Genomic DNA, 17,525 nt, shown 5'->3' with positions numbered 1-17,525 from the left:
TCAAAAAACGAGGTGGGTTCAAACTAAAAGCTTCTTCTCAGCAAAAGGAACAATGGGTGAGGTGAATAGAGAGCCTACAGAATGGGAGCAAATTTTTACCACATGCACGTCAGAAAGAGCACTAATCTCTAGCATGCATATAAAGAACTCAAAAATCTTAACACCAAAAAAAAAAAAAACAACAAATAACTCAATCAATAAACGGGCCAAGAAACTGAACAGACACTTCTCAGAAGTTGATATATAATCAATCGACAAACATATTAAAAAATAGTCAATCTCTAGCAATTAGAGAAATGCAAATCAAACTACTCTAAGATTTAATCTCACTCCAGTCAGAATGATAGCTATTAAGAGTACAAACAATAAGTGTTGGCGAGGATGTGAGGGGAAAGGCATACTCATACATTGCTGGTAGGACTGCAAACTAGTGCAGCCAATATGGAGAACAGTATGGGGATTCCTCAGAAAACTTTGAATGGAACCACCATTTGATCTAGCTATCCCACACCGTGGTCTAAACCCAAAGGATGTAAAAATTCTATAGGGGCTGGAGTTGTGGCTCAGTGGCAGAGCACTTGCCTAGCAATGTGTGAGGTACTGGCTTCAATCCTCAGCACCACATATAAATAAATAAATAATAAAGGTACATCAACAAGTAAAAAATATTAAAAAAAAAACCCAGCATACTACAGTGACAGAGCCACATCAATGTTTATAGCAGCACAATTCACAGTAGCTACGTTGTGGAACCAACCTAGATGCCTTTCAGTAGATGAATGGATAAAGAAACTGTGGTATATACACATAATGGAATATTACTCAGCACTAAAAAGGAATAAAATCATGGCATTTGCAGGTAAATGGACGGAGTTGGAGAATACTATGCTAAGTGAAGTATGCCAATCCCATAAAGCCAAAGGCCAAATGTTTTCTCTGATACGTGGATGCTAATCCATAATGGGGATGGAGGGGGGAGCATGAGAGGAATGGAGGAACTTTAGATAGGGCAAGGGGGGGAGAGAAAGGGAGGGGGCAAGGGGGTAGGAAAGATGGTGGAATGAGGTGGACATCATTAACTTAAGTATGGGTATGAAGACACAAATGGTGTGACTCTACTTTGTGAATAATCAGAGATATGAAAAATTGTATTCTATATGTGTACTATGTATTAAAATGCAATCTGCTGCCATGAATAACAAATTAGAATAAATACAATTTTTTTAAAAAGCCAGCATCAGCAAAAAAGCAAGATGCTAAGCAACTCAGTGAGACCCTGTCTCTAAGTAAAATACAAAATAGGGCTGAGGATGTGACTCAGTGGACGAATGCCCCTGAGTTCAAACCCCAGTAACCCCCACCCCCCAAAAGATGATGGTCTAGTTTATTTGGCAGAGGAAATTTTTAAGGCAGTACAGCATTCAGGTGGCAGCATGGGTGTTACCATCTGCTTTTAGGCAAATATCGTGAGAATCAAGAGGAAAGAACAGAACCAAAGAATTTGGAAGATGTAGTTTGCCCAGAAAAGGAGCACTTTTAAAGGTGCTGCCAAGTAAGGTACAGTTGCTAAAAGATAAGCACCATTAAAAAGTAGTCCAGTATTTCACACTGAGAATATGAAAGATACCATGAAGGCATCTCAGGCATCAGCAAGATGCCACCCATCATGAGCTAAAAGGCATAAATGTGCAAACTTGTTTCAACGACTCTAAGAGGGTTAGGGTGCCCTGCTCACACAGAGCCAGCTACAGAATTGTTTTAACAGAATTTGTTTCCCCTTTTTCAGCTGTCAAGGCACTCTGAGACTACTGCAGCTGTGTTTGAAGCAGCAACAGGTCGTAGCATTACCCAAATGATACTAGTTTTTTAGGTATGCAGAATTTAAAAGTAAGCGCGTCTGTAGAGGCTTCCACAAAGATTTCAAAGGAAAGCCTAGGAAGCCAGGCAGTGTTTTAGCCCCCTACATGTAGGACCTGAAAGGGAGATGTGTGAAGCTGCAATAACGATCCTGGAAAATTAGAGATGCCAGGAACAAGAAATACCTGCCCAGGAAAGCTATAGGCAATGAGCAGAACCAGCCCAAGAGAATGATTATATGGGCTGCACCCAGCAAGGTCATAAGAACTGGGCTGCCCAAGCCTTTTGGAGCTCATACTCTACCATAGTGTGCCAGAATGTCAGACGTGGACAATTAGGACTTAATGTGAAATATGGAGTATTAGAACTTAACTCTACTAGGTTTTGTGTCGCTTTAATCAAATCTTTCCTTTCTATGACCCTATTCCTTGCTTTTGGAATGGTAGTGTTCCCCATGCCATTGTATCTTGGAAGTATGCAATCTTTATTTTTTTTTTTTCTTTACAGGGGCTCATAGATGAGTCTGCCTTGAGCCTAGGAGGAGACTTTGGATTTGAAAGGTTTGGAACATTTAAGCAATGCTGTAACAGTTAAGATTCTGGAGACTCTTAGAGATAGGTTGAATGCATTTTACACTGAGACAGACCTTGGGAACCAGGGGTGGAATGCTACAGTTTGGATCATGCATAGCTCCCAAATACCCACATATTAAAGGCTTAGTCCCAAGCCTATGGTGCTACTGGGAGGTGGCAGAACCTATAAGAGGTGAGATGCAGTGAAAGGAAGTTAGTTCAGTATGATAATGCCCTTGGAAGGGATATTGGGACCCCAGCTCTTCCTCCTTCTCTTTTTGCTTACTGGATGCCATGGGGTTAGCAACTTCCTCTATCATAAGCTTCTCTCATGATGTACTGTGCTGCCTGCCATAGGTTCAAAGCAACGAGGCCAGTCATAGACTGAAATCTCTAGAACTGTAGGAGCAAAATAAGCTTTTCTTACTTATAAGTTTATTACTTCAGGTATTTTGTCACAGTAACAGAAAGAAGCTAATATAACTGTGTCTAATAGGGTACTCGCTAACTTACTTAATGTTTACTTCTTTCTGCATTGTGCCTTGCTTAGAAAATTGTTTATATTCTGCTTTCCCCACTAGATTTCAGACTCCTAGGGGACAGTAGCAATGTCCTACTCTATCTACATGGAGCATCTGGTACAATGCTTTGCAAACTGTAAGACTAATAAAAGTGAATTATGATGTACTAAAATGAAAAGCTAAGATAATATTCCCAAAAAGTATCCCAAGAAGCAAAAAAAAAAAAAAAAAAAAATCAATGGCCACTGATAAACTGTGCAAAGAGAAGGGAGTTTAATTTCTCCATTTAACATGCTAAAATGATACAGAACAACCACAGACAAGACTAGTTGGCTCTGTATACTATAGGCCATTAACAATGTCACTCATAAGATAATCATTTGCACTGTCGGATACCTAGTATTATCACTGTCATTGTGCTGGATTTTTGAAACAGTTTACTAGTTGATTTCCTTGCATGGGGTATTTATCATATGATGATTTCTAGACAATGGTATAAATTTAGCTTAGAACTGAAAAAAAGCATAATGAACTATTAAAACAAGTTACTAGTCATTTGTTTGACTGTAGCTTGCATAGCAAAATACAAAGTATGTATCCCTCCCTTAATTCTCCTCCAATAAAATACTCTCAATTGAAATAATCATTATATCTATTCAATTTACTCTTAAATGGGATCTGTGGGAAAAAACGGCACTGTTAGGAAATAAAAATGCAAGACCACATTTCATTTTTATTTATACCTGCATGCAAGTGACATATATAATCCCAAATTAATCTAGAGAAAGCATGTTGAAATGATATTTTACGGTAATGTTTCATAAGACTGGTGAGAAAGAAGAAGAGGAAGAGTTAAAACAGCAAGGTATAAAACGTGGACTCTTCACACTGAAGTGGACCAGAGGGTACTGTCCTTGGTGAAAAAAAAAAAAAATTAACCCTATAATCTGTTTTCCTATTATGTCATTTTATTTTTTTATATGAATATTTTCCATCTTAAGAGAGATTATGACCAAAACCTTTCTTAGAACATCAAATATACTTGGAGAAGTCACAACTAAAGTTATTGTCGATTAATATCCATGTCATCCTAGGCTCAGCTACTAGGAATTATACAGTCATTTAGGACAGGCTTTCTCATCTTGGGCACCACTGAGTAAAGAATTTTTTGTTGTAGGAGGAAGTCCTGTATATATTGTAGGATGTTTAGATAGCAGAATCCCTGGGTTTCACCAAGTAGATACCAGTAGCAGCCTCCTATGAACAATAAGAAATGTCTTCAGACATTAACAAATGTCAGAGATAGGTCAAAATCTCCCTCCACCCTACTGAGAACTATTGGTCAAGGATATCCAAATCAATCTTCCTAACAAGTTAATGGGGTTGTAAACTGAGACTTAAAGAAATAATGATTCATGTTATGATGACAGATTCTGAATTTGCATTAAGCGTTATTCCACTTTAAAATCACATACTCTTTTTAGTTAAAAAACAGTTCTTCCTTCCTTGCAGCAAGGTTCACAAACAATAATCTGAAATAAAAAATAGGGGATATGTGCCTGAAAGAAGAGACTGTGCACTAATAAGAGATGATAAGAGTAAAGAAATTGTAGATCAGCTTGATCAACTAGTCTGGCAATTGTACTTAATATCAATTCCTCTGCCCCTTTGGCATCCTTGCTAGGGAGGAGAGTCAACCTAATCTCCCGAAATACTATTGTTCTTGTCACATCTTGTTTCCCTAACAAAGACCTAGAATGATAAGGCTGTGGTGTAGCAATGACTATGGTAGGGACCCCACTACTTTAACCTTGAGAATTTGGAAACTTCAAAATAAAGTTCCTGCATTGTTCTTGCTATGTTGTAAGAAACCTCTGGGTCTGAGCCAGAATTTATATTCTAGAACTTTAAAACCACATGAAATAAGTCAGTTAACAATATGTACTTATTGAGGTCCTCATTCCTACCTACCCTCTTTCCCCTTTCCTGTCTTTATTCCTAACAGAAATGCTTCATAGATAAACTGGAATCCTATTAATAAATACATCAACTGTTATATACCAACCCTGATAATTATTGGGCTCCATCAACACTTTTTGAGTTTATCTTTTTATTATACTATAAGTATCTAAAACCAATATTTTCAAATGTCTATAACCTTCAAACTTAATTTGGAAAAGAGAAAAAAATGTAGAACTTGTATTCCAGATGGCAAATTACTTGTGACAATAATACACAAGGCTCATAAACCCACTCTTGGGAGCTTTGAGGCAATTAGGATTCAAACATGGGCTCAATGTACTAAGGTGGATGAATGACTTACTCGCCAATCAGCAATCCCCAGTGAACAATGATAAATGAATTTTTGCAACCCAAAGTGAAGACTCCAAGTTGCATTAGATTCTTGTCCCTAGTCCTATCTTTTCAAAAATTTAAATCAACAATATGAGTGAAGAGCAAAGCATGCAGTCCTTGATGAAACAGGATCCTTTTGATAGTATTCCTAGCAAAAAAGTCCACACTATTATTGGACACTGTGAGAAGCTGGAACCCCTTCATTGTAGGTAAGTCAGTTTCATTTCTGGTTACTTCAGTCAAAAAATTTGCCCTTCACATTAAGCAGAACTTTTAATACTACAGAGCTAGACCAAAATAGATTTCTTTCCAAATGAAAAATTATTTATTTAGTACCCCAGAAATATTATATGTGTGGAAGAATGGGTAGCACAAACAGATTGGATTAGAAAAGTCAACAGTCACATGGAACCAGTTAAAATCCCTGCATGTACTGTGGCAATTTCCAGAAGTGCAATGGATTCAAAAAGCAACTGGAAGGAATAGTCACTGGAAAAGAATAATTTTTCTCAGTTTGAGGGCCTGTTTCAATGCCCAGAATAAAAGTTAATAGTTACTGAATATTACTATGTACCAGATTTTATAACAGCATTTATGTTTGATGTTATCCTTCCCAAAATATAAGGATGAGAGTTGATACTATTACCATTCCCATTTTAAAGATAAGGAAACTGAGGCCAGAGAGTAATTTTTACAAGACCATATAACCGTAAGTGGCAGAACCTAGATTAGAACCCAACTAGTCTGAAGAACTCAGTCACTCAGGCCCACACCTTTCTGCTTCCGTAACAGAAAATATATCTGTTTACAAAGTGCTAATCCTTTAATTTTTATTATCTGATTCTTATTTTAGAATAAAACTAACCACTACTGGGTGAGAGTGGGGGGAAAACCCATCTAAAGTGTTTGGTGGCATGGATGAGGTCAGGTGTTTTTGTATTCTACTGAATTCCACTACTAGAGATTCTAAGCTTCTGCTTCCTTATTAAAAAAAAAAAAAAAAAAAGGAGAGAAAACCAACCCTCATCTATCTCATAGCATTAGTGTGAGAAGTAAACAAATATATTCAAAAGCATTCTATAATCTGCAAAGCACTATTCTATTTGTTATTAATTTGGTTAAACACAAAAAGCATAGATTTGGTAAGTGTAAACCAGGCAACTCAATGTAATTTTAAAAGTCAGCTTACTAACAGAAACTAGGTATAGCATGTACAATGAAGACCAAAAGAAAGTCACCTCCCTATATTTTTCTGTCAGTTTTAAGACAACGATTGGAAATTCATTCAGAATTTAACAGGTACTTCTGGGAAATTCATCAGAAATCAAATATACAGGACTGAAGCAAATAGAAAAATCACTTCCTCCTTTCACCAGCCTGGCAAGCTGGCAGTGGTGGCAAATGCCAGCTCAAACACCATCCGTGCCCAGGTCATCCTTGATTTCTCTAATCAGAATCGATCAAGCCATCCATTATGTCCTCTCACAGCACGTCTGCTGCTTCTCTGGCATTTCTTTTGGACTGGTATCAAGAGTTATCAGTTGCTTCCAATCCTGACTTCCTTCTACTTCCTGAACTCAGCACAATGAACCTCAAACTAGTACTGGCTGGCACTTAAATCTTTGCTTCATTAAGTTCCCAGAGTCAATTCTAAGCCTGGAGGTGTAGTCTGTCTACACTGTGGGGAGAAATTCAACCCAGACAAACATCAAAAACCATTCAGGGTGGAAAACAAAAACAAAAAAACTCATTGTGTCAGTATCTTCCCCCTTCTTGATCCACGAGATTAAAAAAAAAAAAAAAAAAAAAGGTTCTTTAAAAATCCGAATGGGATGCAAAAACGAAAAAGAGAGGGGAGACCAAGGCCTGAGAACATTCAAAACTCCGTTTCTAATTCGTAAGTACTTTCTCCCACAGTTTCACAAATACATTAGGCACCTACTGCATGACAAAGAGAGAGGATTCTATCTGGCCAAGGATCCCCCAGAGGAGTTAAAGGCCATCCCTCTTATTTTAAATACCACCCAGGGACGTCAACTATTTACTTTTCATATTCTGACCCCGGAGCAAAGACCAACCTGGAGGCCAGAATAAGAAAAGGACCTTAAAATGGACCACATTCTCCAAATAGCACAGCAGGCCCCGGGGCACAGACACTCCGGTTGTACAGGGGTCTCAGGAACCTGAAGTGAGGCTACGAGGAAATGTGCTTTCACGGGTCATTCTCCACTCGGGGTTGCAAAAGGGGCTAAAATGCCACAGCGGAGCAATTCCGCTGCGGCCCCTCCGAGGCCGGCGTCGGCCCCAGTGAGGCCTCCGGCGGTGGCCACAAGCGCCGTGCAGCCTCACTGCCTGGCCGCGGGACGCTGTCATCCCCTTTACAAGGCTTCCAGATGAACCCACTCATCACCTCATGCTCCGCTGGGCCCCGGGACACGGCCTCCCGCCGCGTGAGGAGAACGCGGGTGAGCGTCTTCTCCCAGCGCGGCGCCTCACGCCCCATCCCCGCCCGGCATCGAGACCGCTCTCAGCGGCCAGAGGGCACTTCATACCCAACCGCGTTTCGTAGCTGTGCCCGGAATCAACCTTTACCTTCCCCAAGCAAATGTGGCACGTGATGGGCAGAGTGAGAGACAATGTAACGTTCTGCACGGTCTGAGCCATGGCAGCGTTCAGAATCCCGCCAACACGGAAGTCCCGCCGACAGCGGCTCCTCACCACCACCAAGGACGCGCGAGGCCGGCTACGGCGGCCCGGCAGGGCCTGCCCGGGAGAGGAAACGAAAACGCGCTTTCGCCCGGGCTTTTTCCGTTTCATTAACAGGTAAAGAAAAACTTCCCCCAGTTCAGGTGCTGCAAGATTCCTAAGAATGAGAAGAAAAAGTGTGTCTCTACACGTATCGACCATCTTGAAAATTTAAGGGCAAGTGTAATAGTAGAAGGCAGTATGGATTAGCGATTTTAACTCCCCAGATTTTTCCCCAGAGAGTTTTATGAGGATGGGGGAAATTGCTTGAAGTTGAAACCCCTCACAATAAACTGGACGCAGTCGAGAGACTCGAGTAAAAAAAAGATGTTATCTATACATTTTAAGTTTCCCAAACAACTTTTCCACCCCTTTCAGTTCCTTTTCCATTCTGAAGTGATACCATGTGCTTGCTTCCAAGGGGGCATGATAATTTGCTTTAAAAACAGTAATTTTTCTCCTTATCTTCTGTATCCAGAAATAATCTGGATACGTTAATCTCAGCTCTCCTTGAAGACGAGACTCTCACTGTTGACCCTTCTGTGATTTCTACCAAAAGTAGTTTTAAGGATTCCATCCAGGAGCCTCATTCACATCCATAAGTGAGAAAGCTGCAAATGGTGTGAGCCATGATCTTGTGCAATGCATTTTAACTCTTTCAAGTGCATCCTTGGATGTGAAGTGTACCACCTTCTTGTGGAACTCCATGGAAGAATTTCTGTGGTTATAAATTAGCATTTCCCAACTGTAAAAAAGAAAAAAAAAACTTAAGTTTCTCAATGAATCTTAAATATTAATAGATTTGGAATTTAACTGCACCTGATTTAAGTGAAGAAGAGCTGATGTGATGTATTATGCAAACAAATATAATCTGTGAGTTGGGAGATTTAGAAACTTTTTTTTTTACAGATGCCTTTATTTTATTTGTTTATTTGTATGTGGTGCTGAGGATCAAACTGAGTGCCTCACTCATGCTAGGCAAGTGCTCTGCCACTGAGCTACAGCCCCAGCCCTAGAAACAATATTAAAGGAACATATTTTATTAATCTTTCTGAAAAGGAGACAATACATAGCAAAAAGCAGCCTTGGGGTTAAGAGTAAGGATTTATGGACCTAGACAACTGAAATAGAAATCTCTGCCCTCAACAACTTCCTGTGATCTTAGGCAACTTATTTAATCTTTGCCTCTTAGTGTTTTACGTGTGTGTGTGTTTTAAATGAGAGCAATTTATGCTTAGTATGATGTGTATAAAAAGTGCCAGGCAATAGTGCAATGGGAACAGATAGTAGTTCACTTGAAGAATCCCAAATCTATCTCAAAATGACTTACAAGTGGCAGTGAGAGTTCTTTCAAATAGTTTAGCAACTTTATTCTCTAGCAGTCAGAGACCATAATATGCTTGCAATTGGAGAGCTGAACAAAATAATCATACTGATTCTGTTTAATGTAAACTTTTTCAGAATGTCTGGCATAAGTCATCCAATTTGGTGATTTCCTTAAAAAGTCATATTTATATGAAGTCCAGAATTCCCCTGTTCTGCTAATTTATCTTTCAAGTCTCTGGCTGTGAAACTCCAGATCATCACCTACTGTCATTCTGGTTTCATCTTTTCCCATCTTAATGTTTTCTTTTGCCTAGGCTTGTTAACATGATATTTCAGGGCCTCCTTCTACAGCTTCTGAATGGGGCATAGGAGTAAGAATGTTCAGCCTCTGACATCCATCCCTGGAAACAGTATATCAGAAAGACACATTGAAGACACTTCTTTTTAAAAGACTTTTCCTTCACTTACCAGGCAAGTTAATTTCTTATATATTATCCCTGTGATTGGTGTCAATATCTAGTAACAAAGATAATTTAACACATTATTGCTTCCATTTTAAGTAGAAAATTAAAACCTAAGACTATTTCCAACATCTTCTTTTACATTTATTACTGTTATCATAGTGCTGTTTTAGTGCTCTGACCATACAACTATTTCTATGCTGATCACATTCTATTATAGTTGATTATGTGTTTACCACCACAACAGACTATGTTTCTCCAGGCTAGGGATTACATCTAATTTATCCAGTATCTGGTACTAAGTGAATATTCCAAAAACAGCCTTAGCCATCGCCTACTTTTTTTATAAGCCCAAGCTGTTTTATGTTAAACATGTTTACTTGTTTTTACCTCAAAACAGAAGACCATGTTACTCTTGAGAATTATAAAAATAATAGAGTAATTTTTTAAAAAATTAAGATTTTAAAAATATATCAAATATTAAGCAAAATTTCCTTTATTCTTTTGCCACATCTCTCTAAATCTTTGTGGTGTTCACTATTAACATTCTAGCACATGTCCTTGCAAACATTTTAGTTAATATGTTACTATTTGCATTAGCACAAATATAATCATACTGCAACATAGACACTTTGTATATTTATGCTTTGTGGATAGATACCAACACACACACACACACACACACACACACACACACACAAATAATATTGCTAGCAATACATGTTGATCAGGACTCTCTCAAGGTCCAGATTGATTCCAGGTTATTTTATTTTTTTTAATATTTATTTTTTCATTGTAGTTGGACATAATACCTTTATTTATTCATTTTTATGTGGTGCTGAGGATCAAACCCAGTGCCCCACACGTGCTAGGCGAATGCTCTACCGCTGAGTCACAACCCCAGCCCCATTCCGAGTCATTTTCTGGGCTTTGCTTTTAATAATGCAAGTGAGTCAAGATCAAGAACTATCTCTTCTCTCTATTTTATGAAGGGGATTTCCTAGTTTTTTGATAAATCATGTTCTAAATAGACATTGTTTAGCTCAAATAGTGTGATGATGCTATAATTACTCTAAAAGGAAGATAAAGATCACATGGCTCATTGACTTTCTGCTTGATTTCTATTTCACCTTCTTAACAGCCTCATATGAGAAATCCTGTGACTGGAGGAATTCAGTTACGTATGACATCCAGAATAGGCTAAGACCTCCTAAACTATTTTTTATACATCTGTGGATCTACAGAGGCTTTGGGGGGTCATCATGAAGTCCTTCCTTTTATATATGAGGAAATTGAGGCAAGGATAAGGTAAACCACTGGATAATAGTTAGAAGTGAAGTTAAATCCTAGATCACACTTGATGGATTCTCTCAGATTGTTGGCCCAATGCCTTCATGTAAGTGCAAGATGTATTATTATTAATAAAGTAGTTCAGTAATAAAAAGTCAGTCATAATTGAATTTCTTTGCTAAGAAAACCATCAAATAGCTGTGGAACACCTTTTACCCCTTGTTTAAATCAGATTCATTTTAATGATAAATTATTTAAAAGCAAGTTTAAAAAAATATAAAATCTTAAGTGCTATTAAAAATTGATTAGGAATGCATTATTCTTTCATTGACCCAGTTCAGATTGTTTTTTAATTTTTTTGGTCAAAGCTAATAAATTTGAGTAGATGTTTCAGACAGACGTTTTGTAATCATTTGGTCATCAGTCAATTAATCACAACTTCATAAATATTGATTTCAGATTACATTTATTTTTCATTCCTGAATGACAATTTTTTGTTTGTTTTAAATTTATACACCCCCACATGGATTGTGGTTAAAACTGAGAAAACTCATAAAAATTGCATTAAAAATTTATGAGAGGTGCTAGCCCAGTTGCACAGACGTCAGGTGTGGTACCATCCTCTCAAAAACTTGGGAATCCTGAGTTAAAATATACCAAGATGGTGGTAGCAAAGATGTTTTACTACAGTAGAAAAACTTGGGTTTCTTGTGCATAGTAGCTTTTGTTTTATTTATTTTTAGAATATATGTTACCTGTTATCCATGTTCATTGCAAAACAATTCACTCTTTTAATGCATGTTTATTAAGTGTTAAGAAACAAATCACTCAAAGTTCTACTTAATGGAGTTTACATTCCAATGGGTAAGTCACACTGCCCTAGCTTGAAACTAAACCTGTCTTCTCAAGTAGCAATAGAGAGTTTAATATTAAACGTGCACATCAAGTTGAAATGTAATCACAAGATAGTTATTGTGGAATAAATAAATGTAATTTGTTATTTATTTCTTCATCCCACAACATTTAAATACTTTTTATATGCCACACATCACTCAAAGAGTTGGGTATATAGATGTGAATCAAACAAACAATATCCCTGCCTTAATTTATTTATTCAACAAATATTTTAATGACTAACAATAATGTGCCAGCCACTCTACTATTAATGAGCCACTTTAGAAACGGAATAACAGAATCCAACTATTCTATTTCATTCAAAAAATGCCAATTTTTACAGTAATTTTTGTTCTGGATGCTCTTGTTATTGGTTCACCCCAGCCATTGTGATAGCAAGTTATAATTTTAAATATATTAAAATGTTGCAAGTTGGGCAATAGTTTTAAATTAAGTCATCTTTAAGAGAATAGGTTAGTTCCACCCCAGGCTAAGTGTTGCTTCACAAATGTTTGTTGAATACTAGAGAATAAATGAAGAGGTCTGGGGATATAGTTCATTTGGTAGAGTGCTTCCCTTGCAGGCACAAGGCCCTGGGTTCAATCCCCAGCAACACACACACACACACACACACACACACACACACACACACACACACACACGCGCGCGAATAAGTGAAGAAAATACTATCTCCAGAAAGATTGTAACATAACCACCAGGGCAGAGAGGTTATAGGACTTGACAAAGTAACAGAACAGAGAATTCAACTTAAAGATTCTGACTGCTTTTGATTTTAAGTTGCCCACAGGAGAACATGTGTTTCCTTTTTGCTCATTTTAGGTGTGAGCAAAATCTCCAAGGAATGTTCCTCCATAGGAACTCAAAGCCAGGGCCCTTTAAGTAAAACTAATGTTTCTATACTATTTACCAATGGTCCATAAATAATTGCATTTTGTTTGAGGGTACCTACCCCACAATGGCATCCTGAACTTGGTCATGGTGTCCTTATCAGCTGGCCAGGACTTGTCAGGATGTTTTTTCTGAAAATAGGGCCCAACATCTCTTTTACACACTCAATGTTCTCAGTTATTGTTTAAGCAATCATTTATTTTAAGTGTTATTTATGATATGACTTCATTTTCCTAGATAAGAATCTCTTTCAACTCTGGCTTCACTTTCTTTGTCCCCTCCCACCATTCATTTTGGCCACTGCATATACATTTGATACGTGGTAATCTCAACAACAAATGCTTTGGACATCAAGGTAGGTAGAAGATAATTCTGTCACTGCAGCTTACCTGCCTGTGTGATGGAGGGCAAACCACTGCACCTCTGTGGATATCAGACCTCTCATCTGCATGTTAGGAGGATCAGGCAAAATGACCTCAGAAGAGGTTGCTTAAATAATGTCTAAAATGTTATCTAATTATAGTATAAAATAGCTATTAAATACAGAACTTCCATATATGGTTCTAGGGCAGCATAAGTGGTTGCTGCATTCCCAGGGACCAGGGACCACTTAGCCACCCAGGAGATCCATGAAATGGACAGAGGCACCTGGAGAAGCTGTGAACTGTGCCATAGAGCTTCACAGGTGGTATTACTTTGATGAACTTAGTTTGATGAACTTAGTTTGCTTTGGGTTTTGCTCCAAGCCTTAAAAGGCTAGAAAATGGAATGTACCAGGGAAATCAGTACTCATCAGATTCACTTGAATCAGACTCACCTATATGATAAACACGAAGAAGAATGCAAATTCATGAATTCACAAAGAGGGAATTTTGTGATTGTTATCTTTCACTGGGCAACCATTACTTTGAAGCAGTGTAAAGTGGAGAGTCTGGAGGGTTGTGGCTCCTTGGCCATGTGAATGCTAGAGAGAGATCTCTGAAAAAGCTTCTCTCTGCTCTTCTTAGTCAGGCTCTCTGTTGGAGAGAGTTTGTTGCATGTTTGCTGTGGGCTTCTGTGCCTAGGTGTCTCCCCATCTTCTCATTTTCCTCTTTTGGTGGCCTTTTTGCTTTTGAGATATGCCATTATTATTAATAATACTGCCAATCTCTGCTCTTATGGGCCTCAGAAATTACCTATATTCTTCCAGTAGATATGTTATATATATATAAGTTTAACTTTAAGATGAATAAACATGGTTTCTTTGTTGAAAGGCAATGAAGAGAAGTTGTTGTTGTTGTTTTGTTTTGCTTCATTATGTTTTGTTTTTTCTTTTTTTTTTTTTCAGCTTTGGGGATCCATCCCAGACTTCAAGCACATTAGGCCAGTACCTCTACCTCTGAACTACATCCTCAACTCATAGGAGAAACTCCTTCTCAGCTACAGCTATAAAAAGGAACTTTCATAGGTCAATAGGCTGGTACTCATTTTTCTTTATTTTTTAAAGATTCTCAATGTGCTTTTAAGAATAAAAGAAAATGCCAATAAGTATCGTTTGTTTTTTTGCTGATTGTAATGTACAACAGATTTCTTTTTCTTGCTCTACTGGGAATTGAATGGAGGAGCACTCTAGCTCAGCCTTTTAATTTAATTAAATTAATTAATTTATTTGAGACAAATTCTTGCTAAGTTCCCCAGGCTGGCTTCAAACTTACAATCCTCCTGCCTCAGCCTCAAGAATAGCCACTATGCCGGGCTTACTATATAAGTTCAGATTGAATACTAGATTTTTCTTTTTCCTCTCATTGGTGTGTCTCTACACTGAAGTATTTATATTCTTTTTGAGATAGCAGTTAAAAGGAAAAATTTGGTTCTTTTAATAAATATGAGATTTGAGCCAAGTGAAATCTAGTATTCCCTTACCTATTCACTCTAAACAAGATGGTATTTTTACCAACCCAAAAGTCATTTGACCAACACTTGCCTTTCTTCAATTTTCTCCTCTCCTTAGCTTTCTACCAAAGCATAAGGTTAAACATACGTTTTCAAGAACTAGCCTGAACCTCATTATGCTAGCTTAGCAAAAACTGAGAGGGAGTAAAAATCTGACTCTTACTGTAATTTATTTCCTAGACACATTAACTCTGCCAAAGCTGCAAAAAGTAGTCCAGTGAAAATAGTGAGAGGTTCAGCCTGGCAGATATTTCTGCAATGCCTACTATGCTTCCCTTACAATGATCCTAATAAGGGGATGTCCTGCCATACTTTCTGTTTTATAATTCAGAGAACTGAGGTTCAGAGAGGAAGCAGAGAATGCATAGCTATAAGTGCCATTAATGGAATTTCTGACTTGTATTCGAGTGGCTGGTCAGTCAACAATCCTTTGTGAAAGATGCACTATGTTACAGAAATCATTTGTTACGCCTGGATATGACATGATGTCTGTCTTCCAGAACTTGAGTCACTCAATATAAAACTTAATGAAATATATTAGGATATATTATATTATAGCCATAACAGCTACCACCTAGGGAGAAGTTACTTTGGGATAGGCATGAAATCTGCACAGTGGTATGGGGACACTAAGGATTAAGTCTCTTTTAGGGTAGGGATCAAGTAAGTTTTTCCATCTCTGGAAAAGGATGATCAGGATATTCAGTAGCAACCAAGGATAGCAAGGCTCTTAAAACCTAGAGAAACTGGTAGGGTGAGACAGTATCTTTTGTCCATCATCAAGATACATTCAAAGGGAAAGAAATTTGGGACTATATCCAGACTTCTAGCAACAACAAAGGGGGCAGGCGTAGAACATAGGCAATTACTGAATTTATGGATTCACTCAAGAGTCAGTATTGTGATGCATGATCTCACTTACATGAAATCTAAAAATGTTAAATTCAAAGAGTAGAGAATAGAATGGTATTTACCATGGCTGGAGGTGAGCAATGTTGGCTGAAGGGTGTATCACTTCAGATGGAAGGAATGAGTTTTTGACATCTATTTCAAAGCATGGTGATTATAGTTAATAACAAGGTAATGTGGTAATGTGCATTTTCAAATGTTTAAGAGAGTAGATTTTACACATTTACATTGTGACAAAACACATATGAGGTTATGAATATGTTAATTAGCTTGATTTAATCATTCCAGAGTGTATACATATATCAAACATAATATTGTTTCCCTCCATATATACAATTATTTTTGCCAACTTAAAAATTAATAATAAAAGATTCAGTATTGTGGCCTTCAGTTGAGTACTCATTGCCTGAAAGAATTAACATTTTTCATACTGTTAGGTTGATATTTATCATAAGTAACTAAGTTGTGGGAAAAGCTGATTGAATTAAATCCACTTCTTTTTGTTTTAAAAATTTATTTTAGGAAAACAGATTATGACATACATATTGAGTAATATGCAAATCTTTCAATAAAGGAGATTCTTTTCTTTTGATTTAAACCTATACCAAAAGGATTAATGAGATAGGAAAGCTCAGTTTAAGAGTGTTTATGTGGATATGAGAACCTAATGAAGTAGATAAATAATAGGCAGGTAAACACCAGAAGATACATTCTAGTTGAATGATAACAGACTACAATTAAAAATAGTACTTTTCTGCAGTGCTGGAGATGAAATCCAGGTGTAAGGCATGCTGGGTAAGCTCCCTACCAATGAGTTAAACTCCACCCCCTAAATAAATTTTGAATTTGTTGATGTTTATATAGCTGCCATTATTTTGTCATCTTTATCATTATTTAATCATGGATCTTTAAGGAATAAAACATCATTTAAAAATAATTTTTTTAGAAGTAAAAAAGAACAAGCTTCTAGGATTTAAATAAAGCATGTGCTGAATAGAAAATTTAAAAATTTTAAACTGCCTAGAGCTTTGTTTTTTGGTGGGAAGTGGGGTCGTGGGAATTGAACTCAGGGGCACTCAACCACTGAGCCACATCCCCCTAGACCCCTATTTTGTAATTTATTTAGAGACAGGGTCTCACTGAGTTGCTTAGTGCCTCACTTTTTCTGAGGCTGGCTTTGAACTCGAAATCCTCCTGCCTTAGCCTCCGGAGCCACTGGGATTAACTCTGTTTTAAACTGGTAAAAATGTCTTATTTAGGATTTGTTGTGTTCTTGGTGGCAGGGGGCGGATACAATGTTTTAGAAAAGAAATACAAGGCAGGAGATGCCTCAGGATCAAAGACAATAGTACTGTTACTTATATTTTATTGTATTATTTGAATATTGATCATCCCTCTGTGTTATACATTGCTGTTCTAACTTAAATATTTAAATACCTGTATCACAATTTTCAATGTATAAATATTAATTAAAAATGACTTAACATGTACATTTGATTTCATAAGTGGTTTTCAGCTATGGATATAAATGTTACATTTATAGAGCATCCCTTCAATATAAAGGAACTGTTACCTAGATTTCTATGAATAAGCCTTATTAGTATGTTTGCTGCTATATTAAAATTTTTGTAGAAAAAAATATGGTTTTAAAAAATGTGCATATGATGTTGGTGTATGGCATCAGGGAGTTCTTTTTGTTTAGTCATTTCATGTTCTAAACTTCAGTGGTAACTCTTGCTTTCACAGGTACCTTT

At 37.3% G+C, this 17,525-nt stretch overlaps 1 protein-coding gene and 1 long non-coding RNA gene across 3 annotated transcripts in view; one reads left to right on the top strand and one right to left on the bottom strand.

The window, feature by feature from the left end:
• The window catches only part of Obi1 (ORC ubiquitin ligase 1), a 48,110-nt gene extending 40,090 nt beyond the window's left edge, over positions 1 to 8,020 (bottom strand). Inside the window, exon 1 of one of the 2 annotated variants that reach the window (XM_005324790.5) lies at positions 7,898 to 8,020. In XM_005324790.5, coding sequence (XP_005324847.3) covers positions 7,898 to 7,969 — 72 coding nt within the window. In that variant the 5' untranslated portion in view covers positions 7,970 to 8,020. Of the gene's footprint in view, positions 1 to 7,715; positions 7,860 to 7,897 lie in introns of those variants that run through there. The other variant, XM_078015755.1, reaches the window with a different exon arrangement.
• LOC120888420 (uncharacterized) lies at positions 8,012 to 14,457 on the top strand. The gene is made up of 3 exons (XR_013423303.1): positions 8,012 to 8,128; positions 9,691 to 9,847; positions 14,258 to 14,457. It is a non-coding gene; the product is annotated as an uncharacterized LOC120888420 (long non-coding RNA).
• Positions 14,458 to 17,525: the final 3,068 nt, after the last annotated feature.

The sequence above is a fragment of the Ictidomys tridecemlineatus genome, chromosome 6 (genome assembly GCF_052094955.1).
Source record: "Ictidomys tridecemlineatus isolate mIctTri1 chromosome 6, mIctTri1.hap1, whole genome shotgun sequence".
Taxonomy (NCBI): domain Eukaryota; kingdom Metazoa; phylum Chordata; class Mammalia; order Rodentia; family Sciuridae; genus Ictidomys; species Ictidomys tridecemlineatus.
This window is presented reverse-complemented; position numbering and strand designations above follow the sequence as displayed.